Source organism: Salvia hispanica, unplaced genomic scaffold, assembly GCF_023119035.1.
Source record: "Salvia hispanica cultivar TCC Black 2014 unplaced genomic scaffold, UniMelb_Shisp_WGS_1.0 HiC_scaffold_953, whole genome shotgun sequence".
Classification (NCBI taxonomy): domain Eukaryota; kingdom Viridiplantae; phylum Streptophyta; class Magnoliopsida; order Lamiales; family Lamiaceae; genus Salvia; species Salvia hispanica.
Window position 1 is genome coordinate 31,773 of NW_025952747.1, and position 25,257 is coordinate 57,029.

The 25,257-nt window shown below is 36.9% G+C and overlaps 3 protein-coding genes and 1 pseudogene across 4 annotated transcripts; 1 reads left to right on the top strand and 3 right to left on the bottom strand.

Annotated features, from left to right (window-relative positions):
* Window positions 1-132: 132 nt before the first annotated feature.
* LOC125200413 lies at window positions 133-3,267 on the bottom strand (annotated as a pseudogene).
* A 2,686-nt stretch (window positions 3,268-5,953) lies between these two features.
* Window positions 5,954-8,943, bottom strand: LOC125200401 (SWI/SNF complex subunit SWI3B-like). Of its 2 annotated transcripts, none has more exons than XM_048098047.1 (6): window positions 8,726-8,943; window positions 8,234-8,631; window positions 7,491-7,862; window positions 7,002-7,101; window positions 6,342-6,466; window positions 5,954-6,245 (listed from the first exon to the last, which is right to left on the bottom strand). In XM_048098047.1, the coding sequence occupies exons 1-6, from the start codon at window positions 8,904-8,906 to the stop codon at window positions 6,063-6,065; spliced, it is 1,359 nt and encodes a 452-aa protein (XP_047954004.1). In that variant the 5' UTR covers window positions 8,907-8,943; the 3' UTR covers window positions 5,954-6,062. The 2 variants fall into 2 exon arrangements, with proteins under 2 accessions (XP_047954004.1, XP_047954003.1); XM_048098046.1 differs by having other exon boundaries at window positions 6,333-6,466.
* Window positions 8,944-10,922: 1,979 nt separating this feature from the next.
* On the top strand, window positions 10,923-11,457 carry LOC125200407 (AT-hook motif nuclear-localized protein 26-like). The gene is made up of 2 exons (XM_048098053.1): window positions 10,923-11,277; window positions 11,402-11,457. Exons 1-2 carry the CDS (start codon window positions 10,923-10,925, stop codon window positions 11,455-11,457), a joined length of 411 nt encoding a protein of 136 aa, XP_047954010.1.
* Window positions 11,458-12,791: 1,334 nt separating this feature from the next.
* Window positions 12,792-17,849, bottom strand: LOC125200409 (AT-rich interactive domain-containing protein 5-like). Its single transcript, XM_048098054.1, has 11 exons — window positions 17,716-17,849; window positions 17,470-17,600; window positions 17,355-17,394; window positions 16,193-16,245; window positions 15,607-15,652; window positions 15,185-15,286; window positions 14,623-14,754; window positions 14,482-14,533; window positions 14,256-14,334; window positions 13,674-13,738; window positions 12,792-12,844 (listed from the first exon to the last, which is right to left on the bottom strand). The coding sequence occupies exons 2-11, from the start codon at window positions 17,598-17,600 to the stop codon at window positions 12,792-12,794; spliced, it is 753 nt and encodes a 250-aa protein (XP_047954011.1). The 5' UTR covers window positions 17,716-17,849.
* Between the last annotated feature and the right edge of the window lie 7,408 nt (window positions 17,850-25,257).

Below are 25,257 nucleotides of genomic sequence, written 5' to 3' on the forward strand. Positions count from 1 at the left end.
ATTGTCTCTTTCTTTCTCTTTTCTACTTTATTTATCTATATTTAATTCACTGAACACAATTTTCTTAAATATCATGCCGAAAAGAAATACCCCAAGTAACATGGGATGAGGGAGATATGTGAAGCAGGGAGCATCAAATAGTTGGTGGTTAACAATTAGCCGAAAGCATGGTAAAGAAAGTAACTAATGTAACAGCTACAATCCAATCTGACGTGTCAGCCAACCAAGAACCCAATTCTACTGGGTGCATTCATACCATACTAGCATTCAACAAGACATACACAGCTACGGTTATAAGATGGCAAACATAAACTATGCAGACAAGATCATTTCCAAGGCATGGCAGACATGGCATGGGGTTGGTTGTTGCAAGCACCGGAGCTCGGATTGTGAGGGCTTGCAGCCCCACCGGAGGACTCGCTGAATGTACCTTGTGATGGCGAGCTGATCGTAACGCCCATGTTCACTTTCGGTGGACCAGATAAAGGCTCCATATGGCTTGCTGATTTTGGCTCTTCCGATCATCTGCTAGAAAGCTTCCGACTATGACCTGCAATCAAACACAGCCACACTTGTTGAAACTGCAAACAGACAATGCTCAATCTCCATGAATCAGGAATATGTAAAAACTCGGATACAATACAGAAACATCCTAAAGCCGAAACAACCATAGCATGGGACTGAATATATCGAAGCTCTACGGTTTCTCACCAAAGCCAGCTGTGTTTAGACGTTCGGACTTTTATTAGTTGAGTGTAGTGACCGTCAGAAAATGACAACATGCTTTAGAAACTCAATTCATGGACAAGGACACAATTTCAGAGAGCAATATACCTTGACATTGGAAGCTGCAATTAACACACCAGACACGCAACCACCAAACACCCTTCCTTGAGGTCCAGCTAACGTTGTGCTTAACCCACCGATTCTGCTTTTGGGACCACCAGTATCCGATACCATAAATGAGCCCGACAGGACAAGATGTCAAATCGCCCTACATAAACAGAAAGAATAACATTAGCAAGTATATTCAGTTGGGCAAGGAGAATGCAACAAGAAGAATTTCTGATCCTTGGCTGTTCAGACAATTTGAGTAGGAAATAAAGCTTATCGGGATGTAAAATATGCAAGCTGCCACTCTCTAATTTGAACCCCGACCCAATACAGATCAGCAGTTCATGATTAAAATAAAACCTAGAAATTGATTATCCTTATAAAAGTGTGCCATATAGGGTTCACAAAGCATTTGGTTCAGAAAAACCTCGTAAGTTGCAGTTCCACCAGATTTTGAAGTTTGGCTGAGTGTCACATTTGATATGGCACCATTTGCAGATAGGATACAGACAGCCCTTGGACCATTTTGAGAAAACGCCATAACTTTCAAAGATACATCCTGAAACCCAGTAGCAAGTATTAATCAACATATGATGGTGCTATTTCCCTTCGACCATCCAATGCCATCCATTCAAAGATATGTATATCTATACCTCTCACAGAGAAAAGAACAGTATCACATGCACCAAATTTTGAAAACAGAATAGTATACAAATCAAGCTACATAACCGCAACTCTGCGAAATACTATGAGTTTTTATGGAACCATAATTAGAATAGATGAAGTTGTGGGTATTTAAGTGGAAGGAATCAAGATATTCTTTTGAGTAAAGAGATCCAAATAGACATGAGCTCTGTAATTGTAGAATGGTAGTAAATATTTATGTAAATTCTCAACCTCTCCAGCCCTCACGTCGATTACATGAGGTATGAATCCAATCCCGTTTGAACCTGCAAGCATGAAGTTGTGTGAGAATTTCAAGTTATAAGAAGATAACAACACAATAATAATGGTATGAAAAAGTAGAAGCTGCAAATGAAGAGGGAAAAAGTAAAAAGGTAACAAATAAATAAACAAAACATTAAAATATAAAAGAAGCTCGCTCCACTGTGTAGTGCAGCAATCAAACTACAAGTTATGGACAAGCCAAGACATGGTAAAGTGAGAATATTTCCTAGAATGAAAAAAAGAAACTCATAAATACAAATAAAGGCAAACAAAAGGAGAAAAAAAAAGAAAAAGATACACTAACTTGCATAAGCATTACCATTCACACGGCAACGCAAGTTTAGAAGGGGTATCCAGGTAATTTCCATACTAATTTAAAAATGGTCAGCTTCAGCAAATGGCAATTTCTTCCCAATATACAGTTCTAAGATAAGAGAAACCACAACTAAAGTAACTTGCCACATTTAAAAAACACAAAAATCCAGAATAAGAATATAATAAAAGGTGAATAGGAATCCCAACTGCCTTATCCATATTGATTGTAAGAAACAGACAATATATAATACCTATAGCTTCAATTTGCTTTTTCTTGTTGGTGGAACCAGGGGGCCTTCCTCTTGGCTTCTTGGCCGATCCAACAACCACTTCCGGAGATAAATTCTCCGTCTGCGGCCCAGGCCCAGGCCCAGGAGCCATCACCATGGCCATGCTGCCATCTGTCCCATATTTCCTTGGCCGGCCCCTCCTCCGTTTCTGCTCACTCATCCCCTCCTTACCCACTTGCTGTAACGGCGGCGGCACGGAGTAGGGCACGCGCATTTGCTGATCCAGCTGAGGCTCAGAATGCGGCGTTAATGTAAACGGGTCGGATTCAGGCCCACCTGACATTTTTGCGGGTTTCCGAAATTAACCCGGAAGAAACGCAGTAATTACCAAGAAAATGTTGCACAGAGATCTTCAGCAGCTGAAGAAGAAGAAGAATCTCTCAAATTAACTGATTTAAGTTTAATGACGCCATTCAAACACATTCACGCACTCAAGCATAGCACATTCACACCAACAACACCGCAGAATTCCAATATTTTGCTTTGGAAAAAAGGAAACTGAGATTCAGTAATGATGAATGTTCTATGCAGTAAAATTTTGAATGTTTTCCTTTTCCACCCAATTTTCCAAGGGATCGGCCGAAAACCAACCTAGGAGCTCCAAATTAAACCGACAAAAAGATAAATAGTTTTCAAAATTCCTAATTTCTCACCATTTTTTCCTGTTAATAAGTAATAACGAAAAACACATAATAGCACATAAAATCAACCAAAATAAATTTAAAAAAAAATCAGAAAACTCACGAATAAATGATGAAAATTTTGTGTGTCAGCTGAGAGTCAGGAACATCCGAACATCCAAACGCAAAGCTAGGGAATTTTTAGGGATTGCGGATACAGAAAATAGGGATTTTTTGCGAAGAAATGAATTTCAGTAATGTTAATTTATTTATAATTACGAGGGGCTTGTTATTTTTCTTTTTCAATTTTCTTTTACCTATTTTTGCTACACGTATACAGAAGGTTAAAATAATTACTGCAAATTCACCATCATTCTTACGAAAATTGCAATTGGAGCCCAATATTCTCTAAGTTTTAACAATTCAAAATTGTTATACTATCATAATAATTTTGAAATTGGAACCATATTAAGAAAATTAATGTCAGAAATTATGTTTGTTTTACAATTTAATGTTGGACACGAATTTTAGAAAAATACTCTTAATACATTCTAACCATACAATCTAGCTACATAAACCATACCAATTATAACCACATTTTAATGTACCCCCTACTATTATAATTAGAGTCTATCGATCTAAAACCATCATATAGTACCACTAATTAATGTACGGCAACAACTTCCATATTACTATTGCTACATAATTAATTTTAAATTTATATTGAATACTTCTATTGATGAGATTCGTACCTATAATTCAAAAGAAAAATAAGTTTAAAATTAACATTATCGTAGTAGTTGGTAGAAGTCATGTTTCGTGCTGCTACATCAGTTATTAGTGCAAAACTTGTGAGGCACCTTTCTCCAGAGAAGATAATCATATTCGCTATTTAATAATAGAGTAGTAATTTAAAGACATAGTGTCTTCATGCCATAATGCCCTTATATTTTTTTTATAAGAATAATTTATATATGGACAAACATACCTTTATTTCAAATAAAAAGAAATTAGCTAAATAGTTATGTAGTATAACCGTTTAATTATTAAAGGAAAGTCAAATCAATGCAAATTAACTATCTTAATAGTAACTTCCAATAACTTTGGGGAATTATAATTAAGTCAATTAATAACTTTCTTCAAATTTGCATAATATAAAAAGATTTGAATTAATTTATCTTAAGATGGAGAATTTTATTTTATTCGAAACTAATATAAAAATTAACTTTTGAATTAAGTTTACTCATCTAATAATCAATAACAACTAATTATTTGCATTAAATTATTTTATTATAAAATAAATATTAACATTAGTAAAGATATGAAAAGGACTAATTGTATTTATACTTAATTTGTTGGTGGTATCATTCAATGAACTAATGATGATTAATATTGTATCTCCTCGTAATCTACATCGCTACTCAAAATCATGAAATACATATAAATTTGATATCTAAAAGTAAATTAAAATGATAAATGTTATTCGCATCAAATAACTATTGAAGTTTTAATATAATAAATTCGGTTATTTTATAATATTTCTCTTTATTCCAAATTATACACATTGTTTCCATTTTCCATATTTTTGCTCATTGCTTTGTTTATATTTCTATTCGTACTTTATCTTAAAATTATATATTTGTTTGTGCAAATTGACAATTAAAATCAAAACTAAATTATTTCTCATCTTCTCTCTAAAATGAATACAAGAAAGAATTGTAAATATGGAGACATGAGTTCATGGAGAATTGTAGATAGCAATTTAATTAATCCACCGAAATCTGTACTATATCTTATACTCCACATAACTTTCCATAATCAAGTCATTAAATACACCAATAAATATTTTATAAGTATAAGGTTAATATGGTATATGTACAAAACATAAATTTAAATAAAATCTAAAACAATCTAAAATGACTATTTTAACCTCATTATAGCATTATGACTTGGAGACATTATAGCATTATGGTAGAAGTCATGTTTCGTGCTGCTTCATCAGTTATTAGTGCAAAACCCTGTGAGGCACCTTTTCTCCAGAAAAGATAATTATATTCGCTATTTAATACTCCATCCGTCCCGCTATGCTATTGATTTTTTGTCATCTTTTGTAAAAATGATAAAAAAATAGTTAAAGATGAGAATAGTAAATTAAGAGAAAATAATATAGAGAAGAGTCTTATCTACATTATTGTCTCTCTTACTTTACCATCTTTCCACTTTAACTATTTTTTATCATTTTTATAAAAAGAGGACATAAAAGTCAATGAGTGATAAGGACGAAGTAATAATATCAGCTACGATAATAATATCTTTTTGCTTTTTTTGTATTAAGTGATAAACCTAGATAACTACTGTAGTTTACAACTTAATCTGATTAACTAGACATAGTAAGTTAACAAAATACACTAGCTTAGTTTTATTACTGTTTGAAGTAAATCCTTCTATTTCCACGATCTCGTAACACCTATTAATCCACTATTTGAGGTCTTAGCCTACGAGTGCAAAGAACCTACATTCTATTTGATGGGTTGTTGCTTTTAGACGGCAAAAATGTAAACTTATATTGCCTATGGATAGTGGGTTGTGATCGGAAATTGTCACTTTCAGACGATGAACACTATGTCGCTTACTTTTTTCTTGCTCCTAACAATTAACTCATATTTCTCGGGTAAGGGATTATTCCAACTGTATGGGCAAACCTTTATAATCAAGAATAGTTCAAAAGAATCGATTTACTAGATCTAAGCTTAAGATGATTTGAAGGTAGGTTTTAGTTACAAAGGAATGTGTGTAGGAGCTCAACTAACAGCTTGATGATCTAAGCTTAAGATGATTTGAAGGTAGTTTGATGAACTCAACTAACATACTGTATTTGGTTACATTTATGCTAGAGTACTTGAAAGTATGAGTTTTAAGCGTTTTTAATGTTTTGTTCGAATAGTCTGGTAGTCGTTGAAGGCATTTTAGTTAATGGATCTGCTACAATAAACTGAAATTCGTAATACAACTAAAATGTAACAACACAAGGGTTAGAAGATATTACGTTGAGAAATCAATCGATCTTAACAGGCTCTGCTGCGTTGTCTCCACTTTTTGGTGCTGCATTTTTATGAAACAGTATAGTTAGTTTATCAACAAACAGCAGGTTCTGGAGCTGTTGGAACTGCTGCAATTTCCTCTCCATTTGTAAATCAAATTCCTCAAACTGAAAAATCTTGTCCTCAATCTCCTTTGTCTGTGAAAGAAAGAAGCCAGCAGATGTTCAGAAGGACGACCATACTCATGAATAGCACACAGCATATATATACAGCAGTTGCAATACTTGATCTACCTGGGCTGCAATTCCAGATATGGTCTTCTCCAGCTCCTCCTCTTCCTTCCCGAGCTGCAATTTTGCTTCACCAAGAGATTCTTCCATATTGTTCAGGGTATTACCATTAGATGCATATCCAGATTCTGCAATGGAAAGAACGAGAAGAAGAGATGTGAAGTCATCTCTTATACCAATCAGTATCAAAATGCACACAATCATGCTAACAACTCTAAATAATGCAGAACAAGGGGGCAACATGGGCTCTACCGATTCCTAACACGTCTAAATTATTTAGTACTAGTAATTAGAATGTAATACTGTTAAGCAACACTGATTAATATTAATCTGCAAAGATTGACAGGTAATGTTGTACTTGCCAGTTGAAGAAGGCAATCTTTGTTTGAGGGACACTAAACTGTTTGATGGTTACAATGTATTCCGTAGAACCAAAAAGACAAACACACTACTTATGCATAACATGGTTAATACTGTTAACCATCTTACAAACACTTATATCATCATATTGGAGTTAGTATAAAACTATCTTCTACTTTCAACTACTTTGAGTATTTTCCTTGTATGCTCTCTATCCTTTAGCAATATAATGTGCATATATACTTAAACATCAATGAATTGAACATGCATATGAATTTTAAGCCTTAAACAAGCAGTTTATACCTTGTTGCTTCAAGTTACCAACATCAGATATAGCCGTTACTGCAGCACGTGCTGCCACTTCAGCAACATCTACTCCAACCAATGTAGAGAGAAAAGCAGCCTGGGGAGAAAGAGTGCACTCATCAAAGTCTATTAATTACCAGCATTAACATAAACATCCAAAAATAATATCAAGCTAAGCCCATTAGTCTTTAATCAGCGTCCAGTTTGATTGCAAGAAAGAAAATATTTTTACAAACACAGTATCATATAGTACTAACTATTTTACAAAATGCATTATCAAGACAGAAAAACACAATAACAGTAAACTTTCAATAAAACCGATATATATCACATGAATTTAGTTTTTAGCTTGTCTAGAAATTGCATGATATGACCCAATCATCTCACAAAATTATGAATTGCTATAAAAACCACTGTAACGATTTAGATAGCGATACCAATAATGGTTTACTGGATATTCTTTTACCCCAAAGAGGAAGTCCTTACCTGCGCCATAATGGGGTTGCTGGCATCAGCAAGTGGAGAAAGATGCATCCTCTTTGTGGTCATTGCTGCATTTTGTAAACCTAACTCGGTATCCAGCTCTCTGGATTCCGGAGGACCGTCAAATTGCTCGCCAAATGGAAGCTTTATAAAGTGAGCCACACACTCCTTGGCAGTTCTTCCCCCAACATGCTCTGCTACTTTCTTCCAATCATCACCATAATGCATGAGAGCTTCAAGAAGTTGCAGGGTGTCTTTATCACTCCAGTCTGACTTCGCCTCTTCACTGATCTCAACCCGCTTAAAATCTGCTGAACTCAAGCCCACCCTATAATTTCCCCGCACATAACACCTCGCACAAAGTGTCATATCGTGCTGCTCACATGTTAAAAGAAGGTATTAGATCCCATCATTCAATGTTACATATAATTACTACTCCACTAAATACCTGGAGAATATTGATTTAAGAAATAATGAAAAACACTTTTAAGTGATCAACACACATTGAGAGCAGAATTCATGAAAAGCACCATATTACTCATAAATACTACAAGCACAAATCATCCCTAATTGCCAAAACAAACAAGAGGCATGCTCCAGCTCTGGAGTATTCGAATGTAATGTGCATACGTACTAATTAGATTAGATCTTAATTATGATGAATAAGCCCTAATGGGGGATTAGCACAAGTTTTTGCCAACAAAGAATGCACACACACATATAAAGAAAATTGATAGCAATGGTACCTTCTCAGACTCAAAGCAAGCAATGGTACAAGGGGTCTTGCAACCACTGCAAACCCTCTTCTTCACCACAGCAACATCGCCGCCGCCTTGCGCTGCGGCGGACTTAGTATCCTTGTCCTCCCACTTCAGCTGAGGCCTCGAAGTAGAACCAGCGTAATTAATCAAACCCCAAGCTTCCAGGAAATCGAAAACCCTCCGAATAGACCCCACGTCACCCACAATCGTCTTCCGCATCTCGGTAAAAGTTATTTTCCGGCTAGGATTCTCCCGGAACCGCCGTATGATGGCATTCCTGTAATATTTGAAAATCTTAGGGTTTTTCGACGGCGACCTCCCATCGAAGAACTCCGGTAGGAATCTAGCCTCGCATTCATGAACGGCATTCCACGAAAACCACCCTGATGATATAAAAGCAAAAAATAATCATCAATTTTGAAAACCACAGACAAATTATCACGCAATTGTAGATTATTAGATGAGAATTCAGCATACGAGAGTAGCTGGGAATGTGAATAACATCGGCGTCGGGTTCGCTAAGGCGAGCAGTGATGGAGGACGGAGCTGTGGGTGTGGCGGAGGAAGGAGGTGGACGGTCGGCGGCGGAGGCTGCCGGAGTGACGGGAGAGGGTTCAGAGGAGGAGGGTTTCGGCGGCGGCGTCGTTTCAGCGGCCATCGTTTTATTAATTGAAGTCAGAGGGAGGAAGCCACCGTTAAAACTAATTGGGAAAATTTGCAAATTTGAGACCTATGAGTATATATATTAGCACTTGAGAGCCATAAAAAGAAGATAATAACAAATTCAACACTAATGTAAGTATAAGAGCATCCGATATAAGTACATAGGCCAAATGAAAGCAATTCTCTCTCGCTCGTCAGATATTAAAAAATCCATGTCACATCGCGATTTAGCACAGTGTATACAAGCAATAAAAATAATTCAAAATATACTACATTTACGGAATTAAAATTACGATTAAAATACGGAATTAAATTTACGAGACATATACGAGAAAATTCATTAATTTTATTTAAATAAAAAAAAGTACATTAACTAAAAATCATAAAAATAACATAATAAAAAAAATTCGGCTTCCACACACGAGCCACCTTGAATCTTGTTGTCAATCGCTAGATGTTGCTCTTGTACAGAAATTTAGAGATAGAGAAAATCGCGTTTATATAGTTTTTCAAAAATTAAAAAAAAGAATTAAAATTTTTTTTTAAAAAGAATTAAAAAAAAAACAAAATTCGGCGCTGGCCGATCGCAGCGATCGGGCCGCCACAATGGCGGCATTGCCACGCTGCAGCAGACTCAGCCGCGGCATCGCGATTTACGCGTTGGCTCGCCTCCATGGTTCGTAGCCGTCGCTACCGACCATTGCGGATGCTCTAAAGAATAAGATGTTCCATTTAGAGGGTCAACCAAAAAATCTGAAATTCGAATCAAACTAAATCGATTTTTAAAATTTGATTCGGTTCCGTTTAGGTTTTGGTTCGGTTCGGTTCGATTTTATTTTTAAGGAACACATTTCAAGTTATTCAAAAATTTAACTATAATCATTTTAAGTTCGATGCTTCCTCATCCGATTCAATACCAAATTATGCTTTTAGTCAACCTCGAAAATATTTTGCAACTATTCCAAAGATATCACTTGTGTGGAAAGCTTCTTGTAGACAAACAACTAAAATCCACAGCATATGTGCATTATATTTGATAACTTTTCTTAAATTGCTAACTTGTTCACTCATCAAGCCATGTATTAAAAATATATGTGTAATGGTTGGAGCTACATTTCATCTTGTAGGGAAGATGTAATTGATGATGGTTGGATGCTCTAACATTAGTATCTACATTCCACGTAGGTAAAATTTATGCCGGAAATTTAGTGAAGGAAATCCGCACAATTTGAAAAGTAAGAAAATTTTTAATTAAGACTACCCTTAAAGATGGTGAAAAATATCAAATTTTTGTGAGAGTTGACAATATTTCTGAGCAATTTCCCTAAAATTAATAATGAGACTCATAATTTTGTGTTGAGTAACTTTAAATCATGGCAGGGAAGGAGTAGTTTATATATTGTGATGTAGTACTATATAAATATGAAAGTAGTAGACCTTGATCATTTGTGGTGTGGCTTGAATTACAGTAGTATCATACTACCTCTGTCCCGAAAATTTGATACATATTACTATTTCGGTCCGTCCGAAAATTTGATACACTTCACTTTTACCATTTTTAGCATGGACCCATATTCCAGTAACTCATTCTTACTCGCATTTTATTATAAAACTAAAACTAATACTAAAAAGTAGGACCCATATCCCACCATCTTTTAACTCATTTTCCATTACATTTCTTAAACCCGGTCGCAAAAGATGAGAAATTTTGGGGGACGGAGGTAGTAAATTGATTAAACTCTGTCTCTCTGTATATATACACGTACGCAACAAATCTGGGGTTCAACGACTTGTGTTCCACTTCCACTCTTTTCTATCTTTCTCTGTTTGAGTAGAAAAACCGTTCATCTTGTCCACCAAGAAGCAAGAAACCCAGAAATGAGAGAGAGAGAATGGAAGAGCCCTGTGCCGAATCTCCACCGCAGTCACAATCCGGATCCAGCATCTCTCCAACGCAAACCCGCCGCCCACGAGGCCGCCCCAAGGGTTCCAAGAACATCATCACGTAACCATGCGGACCCACATCCTCCCCGGAAACGACGTCGTCGAGTGCATCTCCGCGTGGCCAATGCGAGCGTGCTGCAGCCCGGGCGTCGTCACACTGCAAGGCTGCTCCATCATCATGTCTCTCAGCTCGCCGCCCTGCTCCGTCGATCTCTCTATACTTGTCTCCGCCGGGAACGGACAGCTGTTCGGCGGGCGCGTCGTGGGCCCACTCGACCTGCTGGTCTTGACAGCCATGTCGTTTGAGCGTGCGGAGTATATACGCCTGCCTTTGAAGGAGGAACAAGACCCAACCGCTGCCTCCCACTCTTCGGCCGTAGGTGGCGGTGGCGGTTTGCTCAATTTGGCCACTGGGAATGCCGGTAATTAATTATCCGCCACCACTGCTTACATTTTCTTCAAATCTTGGAATATCGATACCACTTTTTCAATGTAATCAAACTACCATTTTCTTCTTCATAATCTCTGTCGCAATGCATGCAACAGCTGCGTTTTTGTTTATTACTTACAATGTGGTGAATGAGTTGATGATTACCAAATGATCTTAAATTTGTGTGCTATTGATTTCTAAATTTATTTATGCGAATCAAGGTCAGATTGTGGTGAATAAGCTGCTAATTTTCCAAATCATCATATTATGTGCTTCTCTTTCTTAATATTATTCAAACATATACTCCTGTAATTGGCATTTGGATGTGCTACATTTGCTACAAATAAAAAAATGTTGATATTATTGAAATATTGTGTTAATGATGTCATATTTGAAAATTAGTTTTTATCAAAATAAATGTTGCTGCACCCACAAATTCACCAAAAACTAACTGTTCATTCAAGCACTGATAAAACAAGTTAGAGATGAATCAAAGCATCAGCAATTCATCATCTTACAGCCCAAAAAGCCTCCCCATATTTTTGTCAGCAACTAAACCTAATCCACTACCATAAATACATTCAGCAAGTTGTAGATGTTACCGATGAATTAAATTGTTGTCTACATATTTGGCTGCTCAATTGGAATGCGGACAAAGAGACGTCCGTGCAGGCTTACCACGGCTGAAGTCTGTACTGGTTGAATTCTTGCCGGTAAGCTGATAACCTGAACATGATCATAAACAAGCATGTGAAATTGTAAACCATAAACTTCCAATGTTCCAACTCAAATCTCTACATCATTAGTGCACACTAAATAGCGACTGAGGCGCACTCTCTCGTGCAAACATCGCACCATATGGTCATCCAAGTAGTTAGAATTAAGACCCTAATTATGGATTAATAAAACCTAGTTAAGAATAATTAAAGAATTCTCCCTCCATCCACAAGCAATAGTCTGATTTTCAGTAGTATGTTTCTCTTTACCTCCTCGTACTTTACCAATATTGCATTAAAACTTGTGTCTAACAAGACTATTGGTAACGGACGGAGGAAGTACTTATCAACAAATAAAACACAGGTTTGAGGACATTAGTACCTAAGTTTTAGCTATAATAAATTGTGTGTACTAATTTAGGCTCTCAATTAGTATATTACTGGAAATTTGAAACTTCAGACATATGAAGTGAGTATTTTCTTCTTCTAATTTACTTATCAAGGAACAACTGTTTTATTTACTTATTACTACTTGCAAAAGGGACATGCGACACACATAAAAAGTGATACTACTATGAAACAAACATATTTTATTATTTGTAATAACACAACAGTAATGATATGTCCTTATTAAGATGATTATTAGAAAAAAAATTGTGAATCCAATTACAGTAGTCACAGATTATATATCAGCATGTATTTTTTTTTAAAATATGCAGATAAAAATAACAATGATGAAGATTCCGGCTACCTTTTTGAATGGTGCAATCCCCAGGGATTATCAACTTGCTCAGGCTGACCTGTTATGACCAAACGTCCAGCGGGATCTGATTGAACTCGCACCTAACCCAACAATGGAGTAAATGCAAATATGTCATCTAAAATATAATAAAACTGTTTCACAAGAAGAGGGATACAAACACAATACACCTACAGTCAGTGAAAATTAGTCAGTTCAGGCTTCAGGTTCCCATTAGCGAAGATGTGACCCAATGCATGAATAACAATTTAAGCAGACAATAAGAAAATAATTATGATTAAGACATGTTTTCAATTGGATAAGTATTTGAGCAAATTGAGTTTAGGAAAAGTGCTTGATCATGAATATAGTGCTTGGAAACAATGAATAAAAGTTACAGTACAATTGTATAACTAATATTTCTGCACTTCATCCTTTAAACTTCAAGATTGGATTGAGTGGGACAATATTCTTTTCGAAAACTCACTCCTGAATAATAGTATATTGAATTAAATCTTATGAAGTTCCAACAACATTTGCAACAGCTATGACTATATAGCTTGTCTAATTTCTCAATTTTCTGATTGAACTGAAGTAGAGAATTATGAAGAATAATCCCACTCAAGCCATCCAGATTTAATCATGCGATGAGGTAAGAAACATGTGAAAGAGGATGACATTCTCTCTCAAAAGTTGTCCCTTGTTTAGTTATTTATTTTCATATGGAGTTGGTGAGAAAGATTGTGGAATCACAATCCATGACAAGTAAAGGAAACTACACAAAGCACACACCTCCTCGCTAACAATCCCGGCACTAGGGCATAAACCTCAAAACATTCTTTCTGCACATATAAAACAAGTACATCAATTCCTTTTGTGCATTAGAGTAATTTCTACAAATTGAAGAATAAATGTAAGATGATGTGAACATACAGTTTGGCGACGTTAATTTCACCCAGTCCGCTGGTGGCCCAACATCAACAACAGATGTCACCAGTCTACGAGTCAATAGGAGATTTAGACAATGTTAATTGCTACTGAGTTGATATACAGTGGGGGGGAGGGGGTTGTTAACAGGATTTATGTTCGTTTAGCAATTCCAGAAGCAATCCTCTTCAGCAGACTAGCTTTGACAAAGGACTAGTGTTGGCAATTGGCATAAGGTAAATCACATGCAATACCATACAATACTTGAAAATGAAGAAACAAAGTTTGTGTATATTTTTCCAATGTTCTACATACAAATTACTATACAAGTTAACTTAGATTAGATATAGGAAACCAACTAGCCAAAATATTTCGATCTTGGTCAATAATATCACAAAATGGTATCACTGGAAACATACATCAGACGGCTTCTGTGGATGTTTGTCAAATTAGGTACAATAATACACATCTTCAAAAATCAAGTCAATTTTTAAAAAATACTACAGTACACTAGTACAGTCTGCAAGATTATGTGATATTATAGCAGAGCTAAGTACAAAGAACTTGTAAATGTAATCAAGACTTAACTGCTTAGATACATCAGTTCGAGTGGCTTTGCTTGAACTTGAATCCTCCACTTCATTTGGTCTCTTCTGTTTTAATAAACCTACAAATGTGAGGCACAGAAAAGCGATCTATTCAATTCATGCTCATAGGTCAAAATAGAACATATTTCATCACAACATTAATTTCAACAATGTTGATCTGATGAGGTTAATATACTAAAAACATGTTAACACAAAATCTAGCTTACTAATGCTTTTGAGATTCTTCTCATTCTTAGCCATACTGTTGAGATTCTTGTCCTGCCAAATTATAATTGCAGAAAGTGTAACCCAAAACCATGCTGCCAGATCGCAAATCAAGCTGATTTGAATATATCACTCGTAGGTACCTTCATAACTTGATCCCCAACCTCATCAGCCCCAAGGCGTTGGGCATGCCAACCTTGCATAGTACGGGCAGCAGAATCTCTTCTAGGCCTTCCTGGTCCTGGTCCTGATCCTGATCCTTGATAACCATTTCCCTGTGAAAAATACATAAATCTAAACTTGTGATGTATTCATACTAAGCCCTCTGCAGTTATAGCACAATAACAGAAACGTAAACAGATACAAGCCTCGCAGAAAAAAGGATAGAAGTATACACATTTATATGGTATATGAGGAATTTTAAGCCATCTTCGCTCATATAATAAGTCAAACATCACTCATATATGCTTTTTCTTTGTACAGTTAGGCGCATATTACAAACAATATACCCTCTGTTTACAACAGACACAACAGGCATTAACCAACATTTTACAATCTCCGCTAATGTCTGCAACAATGAGAGAGGTATCAAATCTTCTCAGCTCAAGAGCCACAAAATGGAAGGTTCTTAAAGTAACAGAGTTTTACTGCAAAATCCAATCGAAGGTACAAACATGTGGTAGGAACAATTGAATGAAAACTCACCTCACCATCAGCAGCAGAAACTTCAGAAACTTCAGGGAGCAACACTACAGGGAGTTGAAGCTCACCACTTTGTGTCTTATGCCTTACATATTCCAGGAGAGACTAATGCAAATAGGGGAAAGAAATAAGGTTTATATAGATACTAGATTAGACGCAGCACCAAATTATTACCAATAAAGCAGAAATAAGTATATGGTCAAAGAGCAATACATATGACCATGTTTTCCTTGTTAATTTGACTTATTTCAAAATAAATAAGGTGGGGCAATATCTACTTAAAGCATTAGCACCAAATCACTGAAAGACCTGTAGCAGATGTACAGAACCAAATGAAATTTGTTCAGTTTCTTTTTCTTTGCAGGGCAGAGGTAATAATAGAAATCAGTGTGTTACAGCATGAAAAGTTAAAAGAAAATCATTACCTTCTCATAGAAGATCCGAAAGGTCCAAGAGACTGTAGTACAAGTCCTGCAGCAATAAAAAACATAGGAGAGCATTGAAAAAACTTCTAAGGGCACTTTGTTTAAAGCGGAGAAGAAGGAATTACATAATAATAGAAGTCATAGTCATATACATTTAAACCAACATAACTATAAATGCTGTCCTTTTACACCACAGGCCAGGTAGAATAACAAGCACATTTTCAGTAAAGACCACTAGACCACATATCAGATGAGACAACATCATTTGATGTGCAGCTTACAAAATCAAAATGAATCTAACTCTAAAGAAAAATGATTTTAGAAAATATCTGGATATGATTGCAATGCAGCAGTGGCCCTAGATTGTTAAAGCTAACTCTAAAGAGAATGATTTTAGAAAAAACTGGATATGGTTTACAATGCAGCAGTAGCCCCAGACTGTTAAAGCTATAAGTTACAGAGACACACCCACCCACCTTTACCACAGCCCACATAAAGTTGAAGCTTGGCGCATATAAACAAAAAAGGTGGCATCAGCAAGAACACAAGACTTTAAAAAAATCATTTAAAGAAAAGAATGCCTTACTTTGGAGGATGGAATGACTCTCCGATCTGCCTCCATAACTTGGATCCAGTTACCTAACAAAGATTCACAAATTCATAAATTTGGCAGCTCAAAACATCAATTTGTCTGAGTTGTCAATGCACTCAACAAAAATACTTATCAAAGAAGTTCAAGTTTCTGACAGATAGAACGCCATTAAGTGACTTGTGGTAACATTGTGAGTAAGTCCATCTGAGTAACATAAAGAACCCTCAGGTTTTCTAAGATCACGAAGCAAACTGGTACTCTATCAGAATTACCAGGCAGTGAAACTGAAAACTGCTCTTCATTTCCACAAGTTGAAAAACCAGTTGCACACACATTTTCATGTTTCTGAGACATGTTTGAGAACATTTGTCAACTTCAATGTTAGTTCTTAAGTCCAGTCAAACAAGAAGAATTTGAAGCCTTGAACAACTTATAGCTACAGATATGGCCTGGTTATTAGAGGGTTAATTCTAAAATAAAGTTCCCCACCTTAAACACCCTTAGTAATGATGAGCTGAATAATTTAACGAACCATAACAACAATTTAATTGTCACACATAAAGGAACTTATTACATCAAGTATTAACAAAAAAGTGCCTTATAATGCTGTAAGGTTTCATTCTTTGAATCGTGCCAAGAAATGTAAGTGCAAAACCATGTGCGCCAGACTGCCGGTTAACAGATACTTGGTTTGATGATGGAAATAACATGATTTTATTTTCCATAGACTTTGACTACTGAAATGAAACAATCCTAGAGGGAGTTTTCACTTTACGTGTCCATATGCATTTTATTTCACACATAATATGGAATATGGATGCATGACTTCATTCTTATCTCCTATCCTTGACAATGTCAACACCAAATTATTTATATTTGAAGTCTATTATCCATCCTACTCCTGTGATAGTGAAACAACACACTCATTATAGATACCTTTTGATCTTTAGCATTAGGACCAGATTTAGTCTAAGTTCTTAGTTGTACCAGTCTGCATAAAAAATCTAAAAACTTCCAAGCTTTTAAGTACATATAATTTGAGGCACATGCATGAACAATAATACAGTCATATAGAACATTAATCTTAACGCCAAGAAGCAGTAACATGGAATACAAATAAAAGTAACATTGGAATGGAACATCTGGACACGCATACCTTGTCATAGCCTCCCAACCTAATTACAGCCCTCCATAACCTAGCAGCCACCAAACCAAGGAAATAAATATATACGCGAGAGGGCATAGCAAAATCAACAGCTCAGCATGCTTACTTCAGACAATTTAGTGGCTGCCCATAAAAATTGGGTGGTTTAAATTCCATTGTCTTCTCCCTGTAGAAATGCTCGAGCTCCTTCATGAATGCTGCTTGATCCTCAGGTGTTCCATCATCATCTTCCCCCATCTAAAAATGGCAACAAGGAAAAAGTGCATTCTAAATAACATTGGACATTTCTTCATCCTTAAAATCCAATCTTATAATATCATTTGTATTCTCAGCTGAACATTATATTTCTTACGAAAGGTAGTGCTGCTTGACTAGAAACAGGCTGGGCCGTTTCTCGGCTATGGTCTGCAGTCTTTTGAGCAATGTTATTAAATATCAGCTATGGCGGCGCCGTGGCGCCATTGCATGGCGGGTTTCAAGAAAAACGCCATCTGATATGCTGCCATGGAACTTTTAATGGCGACTGCCATTTGCCGCCACGAATGAGGCGCCATGGCGGTGCCATGGCAGATATGGCGTCATTTTTGGTTGGGCTGCCCCAAATCCTCGGCCCAATTAGCAAATAAGATGGCCCAAATTTATTTTACCCTCAAACCCGGCCCAAACCCGACCCAATTAGTAAAAAATTAGGGTTTTTGTTCTTAGAATCAGATTCCCTCCCAAAAAACACTAGCTGCGCCTTCTCTCCCAAAGAACCTAACACTTATACTAGGTGAAGGTGAAGGCAATGATATGGTTTTTGATGGAGATTCACTTGATTGGGATACCGTGTACGAGTCGTCAGACATTGGTGAGCCTAACACTTATACTAGGTCTAGGTCTAAGAAAAGAAACTTCTACCTCATCAAGTTCTAGGAAAGCCTCAAGAACCACATCCATATATCTAGAAAAGAAAAGAAACTTCGACCTCATTATGATGATGACTTTATATTTTAATGGTTGAACTAAGACTTATTATTATATGCATAATATATAATTGCTTATGACTTTATGCTTTATTAGCTGTTTTAGTAGTTGATATTTACATTTTTTATTATTTTTTAATTTTTTGAATTTATCTATACATATATTACTAATATTTTATTAATTAATTTATCGCTGCCATATCCCGCTATAGCGCTACGCCATATCCTGTGGCGGTTTTTTGGCTACCGCTGTAGCCGCCATCGCCATCCATAACATTGCTTTTGAGAAGAACATCGGATGAGAGAATTGGGTGTAAAAGGTTCAGGCTGGCTCGCAAGTGAAGATTCTTCAGCATCCAGTTTGGCAGCAGTTTCAGAAGCTTTTTCATTCCCATGAGTTTCATGGCTCACAAGAAAGATTCTGCACCCTGTTCTTTATATTTAACCATCTTATCCTGATCACAGTGAACAACATCTTCCATCTCTTCATCCACACCCGGTTGAACATCACCTATGTTAGCATCATGTCCTTTGGAAAAAAAAATCAGTTTGAAGTTGCCTATTTTGTGCAGGGGCATTTCCAGCACCAACATCTTCCACCACCGTCTCATAGGAAATACATTCGATATCATCTGTATCCTTGCCCATTTCTCCAGACTTCGCCACAACATCTTCATTTGGAATTTTCTTAACATCATCCCCTTGGTTTTCATCCAACATATCGTTCTTAGCAAGCTGATCTTCTTTCAACTCGGAATTAGTGGTAGCATCACATTTAACCACTTCATATTTCACATCAACATCTTCATTGGGTCGTTTCTCAACACCGGCCCTTGGTTTTCATCCACCACATCATTCTCGTCAGCCCATCTTCTTTCACCCCAGAAATAGTCGCATCACATTCAACCATTTCAAATTTTATGTCACCTCGTTTCTTCACTGCACTCCTAGCAGCAGATTCTGCTTCAGCTGGTGTTTCAGTGTTTAATAGCTCTTTATAATCACGAGCAGCAGTTTGTGCCTCAGCTGCAGTTTCAGTGTTTATTGGCTCATTATCATCAAGTTTGGTAATGCTTATTCCACAGGTTGATCCTTCTATTGGCCCAATGGCCTCTTTTTACAGGGTTAGTTTGGTCTTCCACATCCATCTTGTCTTCAACTTTTTCATCTGAAACTTTATTTAGTTCTTCTTCGACATTCTCCCTTCCGTTTCCATCCCCAGATCCAGCAGCTGCACGGAAATTTCCTCTTTAACTTCAACCTTAGGGTCAACTGATTTGCATTCAGACTCTTCGATGCTATTTCCTGAATCATCATAGAATTTTTTGGCATCTTCATCTCTACATCACTTTTGCTCATTTTGGCAGATACTATCTTATTCCTCAACATCACGGACAAGGAAAAAGTAACCAAAAACTAAGTAACGGAACATGCAAAGCTCCCATTAATTTTTGTTTTTCTTCTTTTTCATCACAGATCGAGCATTTAGCATAATCACAACTACGGCGCAGGATGAAAAGTCTGATTATGATAATTTCAGATTAGATAAACGGGAGATACGCAATTAAAAAAACGTGCATGAATTCCGCCAAAAAAAAAACTAAGTGGAGAAACTTGCCTGCGGCAGGCGAGCTTGAAAACGTTGAATTGTGGGGGCAGCAATCGAATCAAGGATTTGGCTTGTTCTGTGTTTCAGTTGGAGCAAAATGAGGAGACAATGCGCGAGCGCAGTGAGCTGGTGTTTTTCACGTGTATGATTCGACCTGAAAATTGTAGTATTAGGATTTTATTTACAGATTGGGAGAAAAAAAAAACAATTTGTTCAAACTTTGTGCGAACGGCGAAATGTTCCGGCGAAGCACAGGAGTTATATTTGCTTCTGTTTCTGCGTTCAAACTTCAAACGAACGAAATTGGATATGGTGCGGGCGACCATTTACGTGGACTATTTTGCCCCAATAAATGAATTTCGTCATCCTACATTTTCGAATGTGAAATACCCGACCCGGCCGGCCAATACGGGCATCTGGATCGGGTATTGTGAACTCGATACCCGTCTGGTATAATTATTGATTAATTTAATTTTGTGTCATTCCAATTTTTTCCCCTTTATTTCACTCGGTATTATAGTCTCCTCTCATTCTCTAAGGGCTCGTTTGTTTGACATGATGGTCTAACATGTGAACAGATGCGAAAAAGGAATGGACAACCGTAACAAATTTCTGCTAGTTGTTTACAGTGGAATTGCCTTCCTCAATATTGTGTGTATGAATATCTTCATTTGTATAACATGAACCAGCGTGAATGTATAAGATAGTTGCAGTGTGACATTTAATTTGTGTTGGTTCTTTTGTAATTTTTGGTTTGGAAAATTTTGAAGCATCGTATATTGCAGTTTAGTGCAAATACTATATATTGGATAACAGTTTCTTGATTAGAGATTTATTGATTCAATGGGCTTTTGTGGTAGTTGTTGTAATATACTCCCTTCGTCCCACTTTAGGAGTCTGGTTTACCATTTTGGGCGTCCCACTTTATGAGTCTCGGTTGGAATATTCCATAAATCTTATTAGGCCCCACATTTCACTATCCTTTTTCCACTCGCATTTTATTATAAAACTAATATAAAATAGTAGGACCCACATTCCACTATCTTTTTTCACGACTTTCTTTCATTCTTAAAACTCGTCTTAAACTCAACCAGGACTCCTAAAGTGGGACGGAGGAGTACTAATTATCGGTTGTGAAGGTTGTTCCCATGGGATCCCAACAATTGAATGGCAATGACACCAACGACGTCCATTGACCGATGGTAATCCCTCTAGTAAATTTCATTCATTCTTCATGGTACATATGCCGCCTTAACAACTACAAGAGGACTATCTATTTTCCAGTTGACCCGAATCTTCATACGGGCGGAGGGTTAATAGTAGATAGGTCAAGGCGTTCTGGACACAACGTGAGGAGGAGATCCTTATGGCAACTATGAAGGAGCTATCGGCGACGGATGGAAATCGAGATAATGGCTTCGTGCGGGATATTTAACCCGAACAAAGGAGGCACTCAGTAGGAATTCCCAAAGACCGACATATGTGTTCACCCTCACATCAAGTCTAAGATCAACACTTGGAAGAAGAACTACTATTCGCTAGAGGTGAGCAAAATAACCGAAAACCGAATATCGAACCGAACCAAACCGAAATTTTGAAATTCGGTTCGGTTTTTTCGTTTTTCGGTTCGTTCGTTTTAAAAATACAAAAATTTTGGTTTTTCGGTTCGGTTCGGTTTGGGCAAAAAAAAACCGAAAAACCGAATTATATTTTAAATATATTATTATATATTTTATCCTATTAATTTAGTATATTATATCATATATATAATACATATTCTTCTAATATATTTTTATATAATAAATATTATATATATTATATTAATTTTATATTATATATATTTATATTCTATTAGTATATATAAAATAAAATAAATTAGATATATTAAAATATACTATTTTTTTTTGGTTTTTCGGTTTTGTTTTGAAATTTCGGTTTTTTCGGTTTTGTTCGGTTTTTTAAGTTCGGTTCGGTTCGGTTTTTCGGTGTTCGTTTTCGGTTTTCGATTCGTTCGGTTTCAATTTTAGCCTAAATTCGGTTTTTCGGGTTTGGTTTGGGCGAAAAATCGAACCCGAATGCACACCCCTACTATTCGCTAATGCAAATACTTGACCGAAGTGGTGTGGGTTTCAATGCCGATGGTAACTACAAAATAGATATCGATCATGAACAATGGGCACAAGTCGTGCGGGTTGTGTTTTACATATTCTTTGGGAGTTATGCATATTTATATTTCGTAATAGAACTAATGGTTTTGTTTAATTTATATGGCGAAAAAGAAGCAACGAAGTATATGAGGAACAAGTCTTGGCCCTTGTTGAATGATGGAAAGAGATCTTCGGCAAGGACCGTGCGGAGGAAGTTCGGTCTGTGGATACAGGGGAGACGGTCCCCAAAATTTATGGCCCTAAGGTACATTCGAATGAAGATTCAGATAAGTCCTCACCACTGACTTTAGAGGAACTCTTCCCCGACGAAGTCTTTCTGACGGTGTGTTACCGGAGATGGTTGATGAGCTGCTCCGAACGTGCCTCACAAAAAGAACAAGAAGAGAAAGACAGTGGACAAGATGGACAAGATCGACAATGTCCTTACTCGATGAATCGCATCCACGAAGACACGAATGATCGGTTGAAGGAAATCTCGAACCAAATAGGCTATGAGTTCAATCTTAGCACGAAGAGAATTGAGGTGTTCAATCAACTAAAGGTATGCCCGACCTCACCATAAAACAACAATTTTATGTGGCCAAAAAGCTTGTTAAGGAGCCCGAGTTTATGGATCTTTTAGGGGTCTGGATGAGTTTGTTTTCGGCCGACATTCGTACTAGATCTTCGGATACGATGGAATGATTTGAAAGTGGGGGTCGATGTTTGCTAGTCTTTTGTTGTATAGGGCCAATGCATTTTACGCGGTATGCCCGTTTATTCTTTTGCGGATGTATATGATGAACACCGAACAATGTATGTATTTTCAATATGGTTGTGTTATTAATGCAGACTTTGTGATACCCATGATGATGACATATTGAAATATTTTGGCTGATATTGATGCTTATATTGAAATTCACATTGTTGGTTGATATTGATGTTTATATTTGGCTGATAATTATGCTTATATTTCAGTAATGGATTTACACATTTAATCAGAGTACACAAACCATTTGGCTACTATGCCTTTTTTTTTAATAGCAAAATAAAATAGCAACAAGTTCACTCTCTAACTCCTAATACATAGAGGACAAACACGCTCATCGATCAATATTTTAGACCACTAACTAAGCGGAGGACATAAAACATAACATTTCTACTCTTACTTCTATTAATTTAAACCAACCAAAAGATGCTTAACTCTAAACCATATTGCATAACAACCGATGGATGCCAATAAAACCCCTATGGTGTCGTCTTGCGTGAGGTTGGTAGTGGGCTCCAAAAAGCACACGAAGAACCGTTGAATGAAGACCCCACCACCTCATTCGCCGGTATAACACGACTTGGTGACTTTGAGGATGAAAGGTGGTCTAGGTCTAGGTTAACCTCGCATGCGAAATAGCTTTCGCGAACACGTGATACGCCGGGCCATGATGAGTTTACTTCATCGACATCCACAGCCGAATCTTTTGCACTCAAACAAACGAGCTCGTTTAGCTCGATGGTGTCGAGTATTGACTACTACCTCGGTGTTTTCGATAAGGTTATCACCTCGGTTGACTCCTCAACCTTCATGTCGAATAACCGAACATAGTGGCCGGTTCGTCAAAATGTAGCTCGCCGCGGTGGTAGTACGCCGAGACGCATTTCTCTACAAATACAACACGACAATTAGTTCGTTTAAATAAACAATCATCAATCTACATATAAAAATGAGTGTGCGAACACGATACGCTCTTCCCACTCTTCATTGGCGATGATGATCTTGTTGACATAGTCGTACGCGGTTGTAGCAACCAACGCCTTGAATGTATCGTAACTATGCTTGAGTATCTTCAAACGTGTCGTGATGTCGCTGCATGTTAGTTCGGAACCTAAATGCCGGTTAATCAATTTAGCACACAAACGAACCAAATAGTTAGGAACGCTTGCATCGTCCTATCCACGCCCGATCCTCTTCTCGATGAGTGTGGTGAGCAACACATAATCCATCTCTTGAATCCATTTGCCATTATAGAAGAACGATGCTCGAGCTGGAATTGGGAGTTCATTTTGGAGTTGATTGTATAAATGTGAGAATTTCACTACATTATATAGAATTATTCATAGAACACCTCGTAATACAATATTTAATGCAATTGGAATAGCATTTACCACTTGGTAGATATTTGTCAAATCCATTAGGGTTTGGGTACAAAAAGGTGACTATCTCGTCGGCCTACCATGTCAAATACAACCCATTGGAGTACGATGGGATAACCATTGTTGGTATGACCGAATTAAATGGAAGGTTTGGTTATTTTCGGTTCTATATTAATTTATTAATTAACAATGTGGAGAATATATATCTCTAAATAGTCGGGAGTTGGTCTACAATTTTGAGATCATATTGATTGCATTAATATCTTAATTTAGATTCATAATCTTTAGATAGCAAAGGTGGTTAAGGTATAATTGAATTGAAATTATAAATAATAGTGTCCAAATATGTATAGACATTTCATTTAGGTAATATTGGATATTCATTTAGGTAATATTGGATATGATATTATAATCATTTCAATTTTAGTTGTTGAAGATGATGATGAAGAAGGTTGCTACTTGAACATCGATACATCTGATGATTACGTGCCATCGGAGACGGAAAGCGATTCAACTAACAATGACGAGTTCGAGGACGGCGGAGGGCACTAGACGTTGATGGCTATCCCACATTCGCCATTTCTCTTACCCGACAAACATCAATCGCACCATTGAGATTCCTTATGGCTTTTGGCAACGCCATATCCGATGGGGCAATTAAAGCCGGCGTGTATCTGCTGACCGGAGAGGGGACGTGGCTGTACACTCAAACATAACTCGAGAAAGATATAAGTGAAGCATGGGTGTGCTCGATTCAAATACGATCACAATCAGGTGGAAGGAGTGGCTAGCCATTTCAAGCTTGTTGATGCATTTGAGGTCCAATTCTATGTGTGGTTTGAACGTCCTTAAGAACGTCGAAGTATGTATTTTAGCTAATGGTATTTTGGTTGATGTTTTGGTATTTGGTTATGGCTCTAAGGTCCAATCTATATATGGAATTTGAAATATGTGATGTGTTGCCAAAAACATGCCAAACTTGTACTCTGTGTTGTCCTAAACTCACAATTGTTTCAACATAAAAG

Bases quoted from the DNA above. Each gene is read 5' to 3' on its own strand.
- LOC125200409 (XM_048098054.1), bottom strand. From the start codon at position 17,600: ATGGGGGAAGATGATGATGGAACACCTGAGGATCAAGCAGCATTCATG. The intron at 16,246-17,354 runs GTATGCGTGTCC...AATCTTTGTTAG, and splicing joins GGTTGGGAGGCTATGACAAG to GTAACTGGATCCAAGTTATG. The intron at 14,335-14,481 runs GTAAGCTAGATT...TCACATTTGTAG, and splicing joins GAAGAATCTCAAAAGCATTA to GTTTATTAAAACAGAAGAGA.
- LOC125200401 (XM_048098046.1), bottom strand. From the start codon at position 8,906: ATGGCCGCTGAAACGACGCCGCCGCCGAAACCCTCCTCCTCTGAACCC. The intron at 7,102-7,490 runs GTAAGGACTTCC...CTTTCTCCCCAG, and splicing joins GCAACCCCATTATGGCGCAG to GCTGCTTTTCTCTCTACATT. The intron at 6,467-7,001 runs GTATAAACTGCT...TTTCCATTGCAG, and splicing joins TGGTAACTTGAAGCAACAAG to AATCTGGATATGCATCTAAT.
- LOC125200407 (XM_048098053.1), top strand. From the start codon at position 10,923: ATGCGGACCCACATCCTCCCCGGAAACGACGTCGTCGAGTGCATCTCC. The intron at 11,278-11,401 runs GTAATTAATTAT...TGCATGCAACAG, and splicing joins TTTGGCCACTGGGAATGCCG to CTGCGTTTTTGTTTATTACT.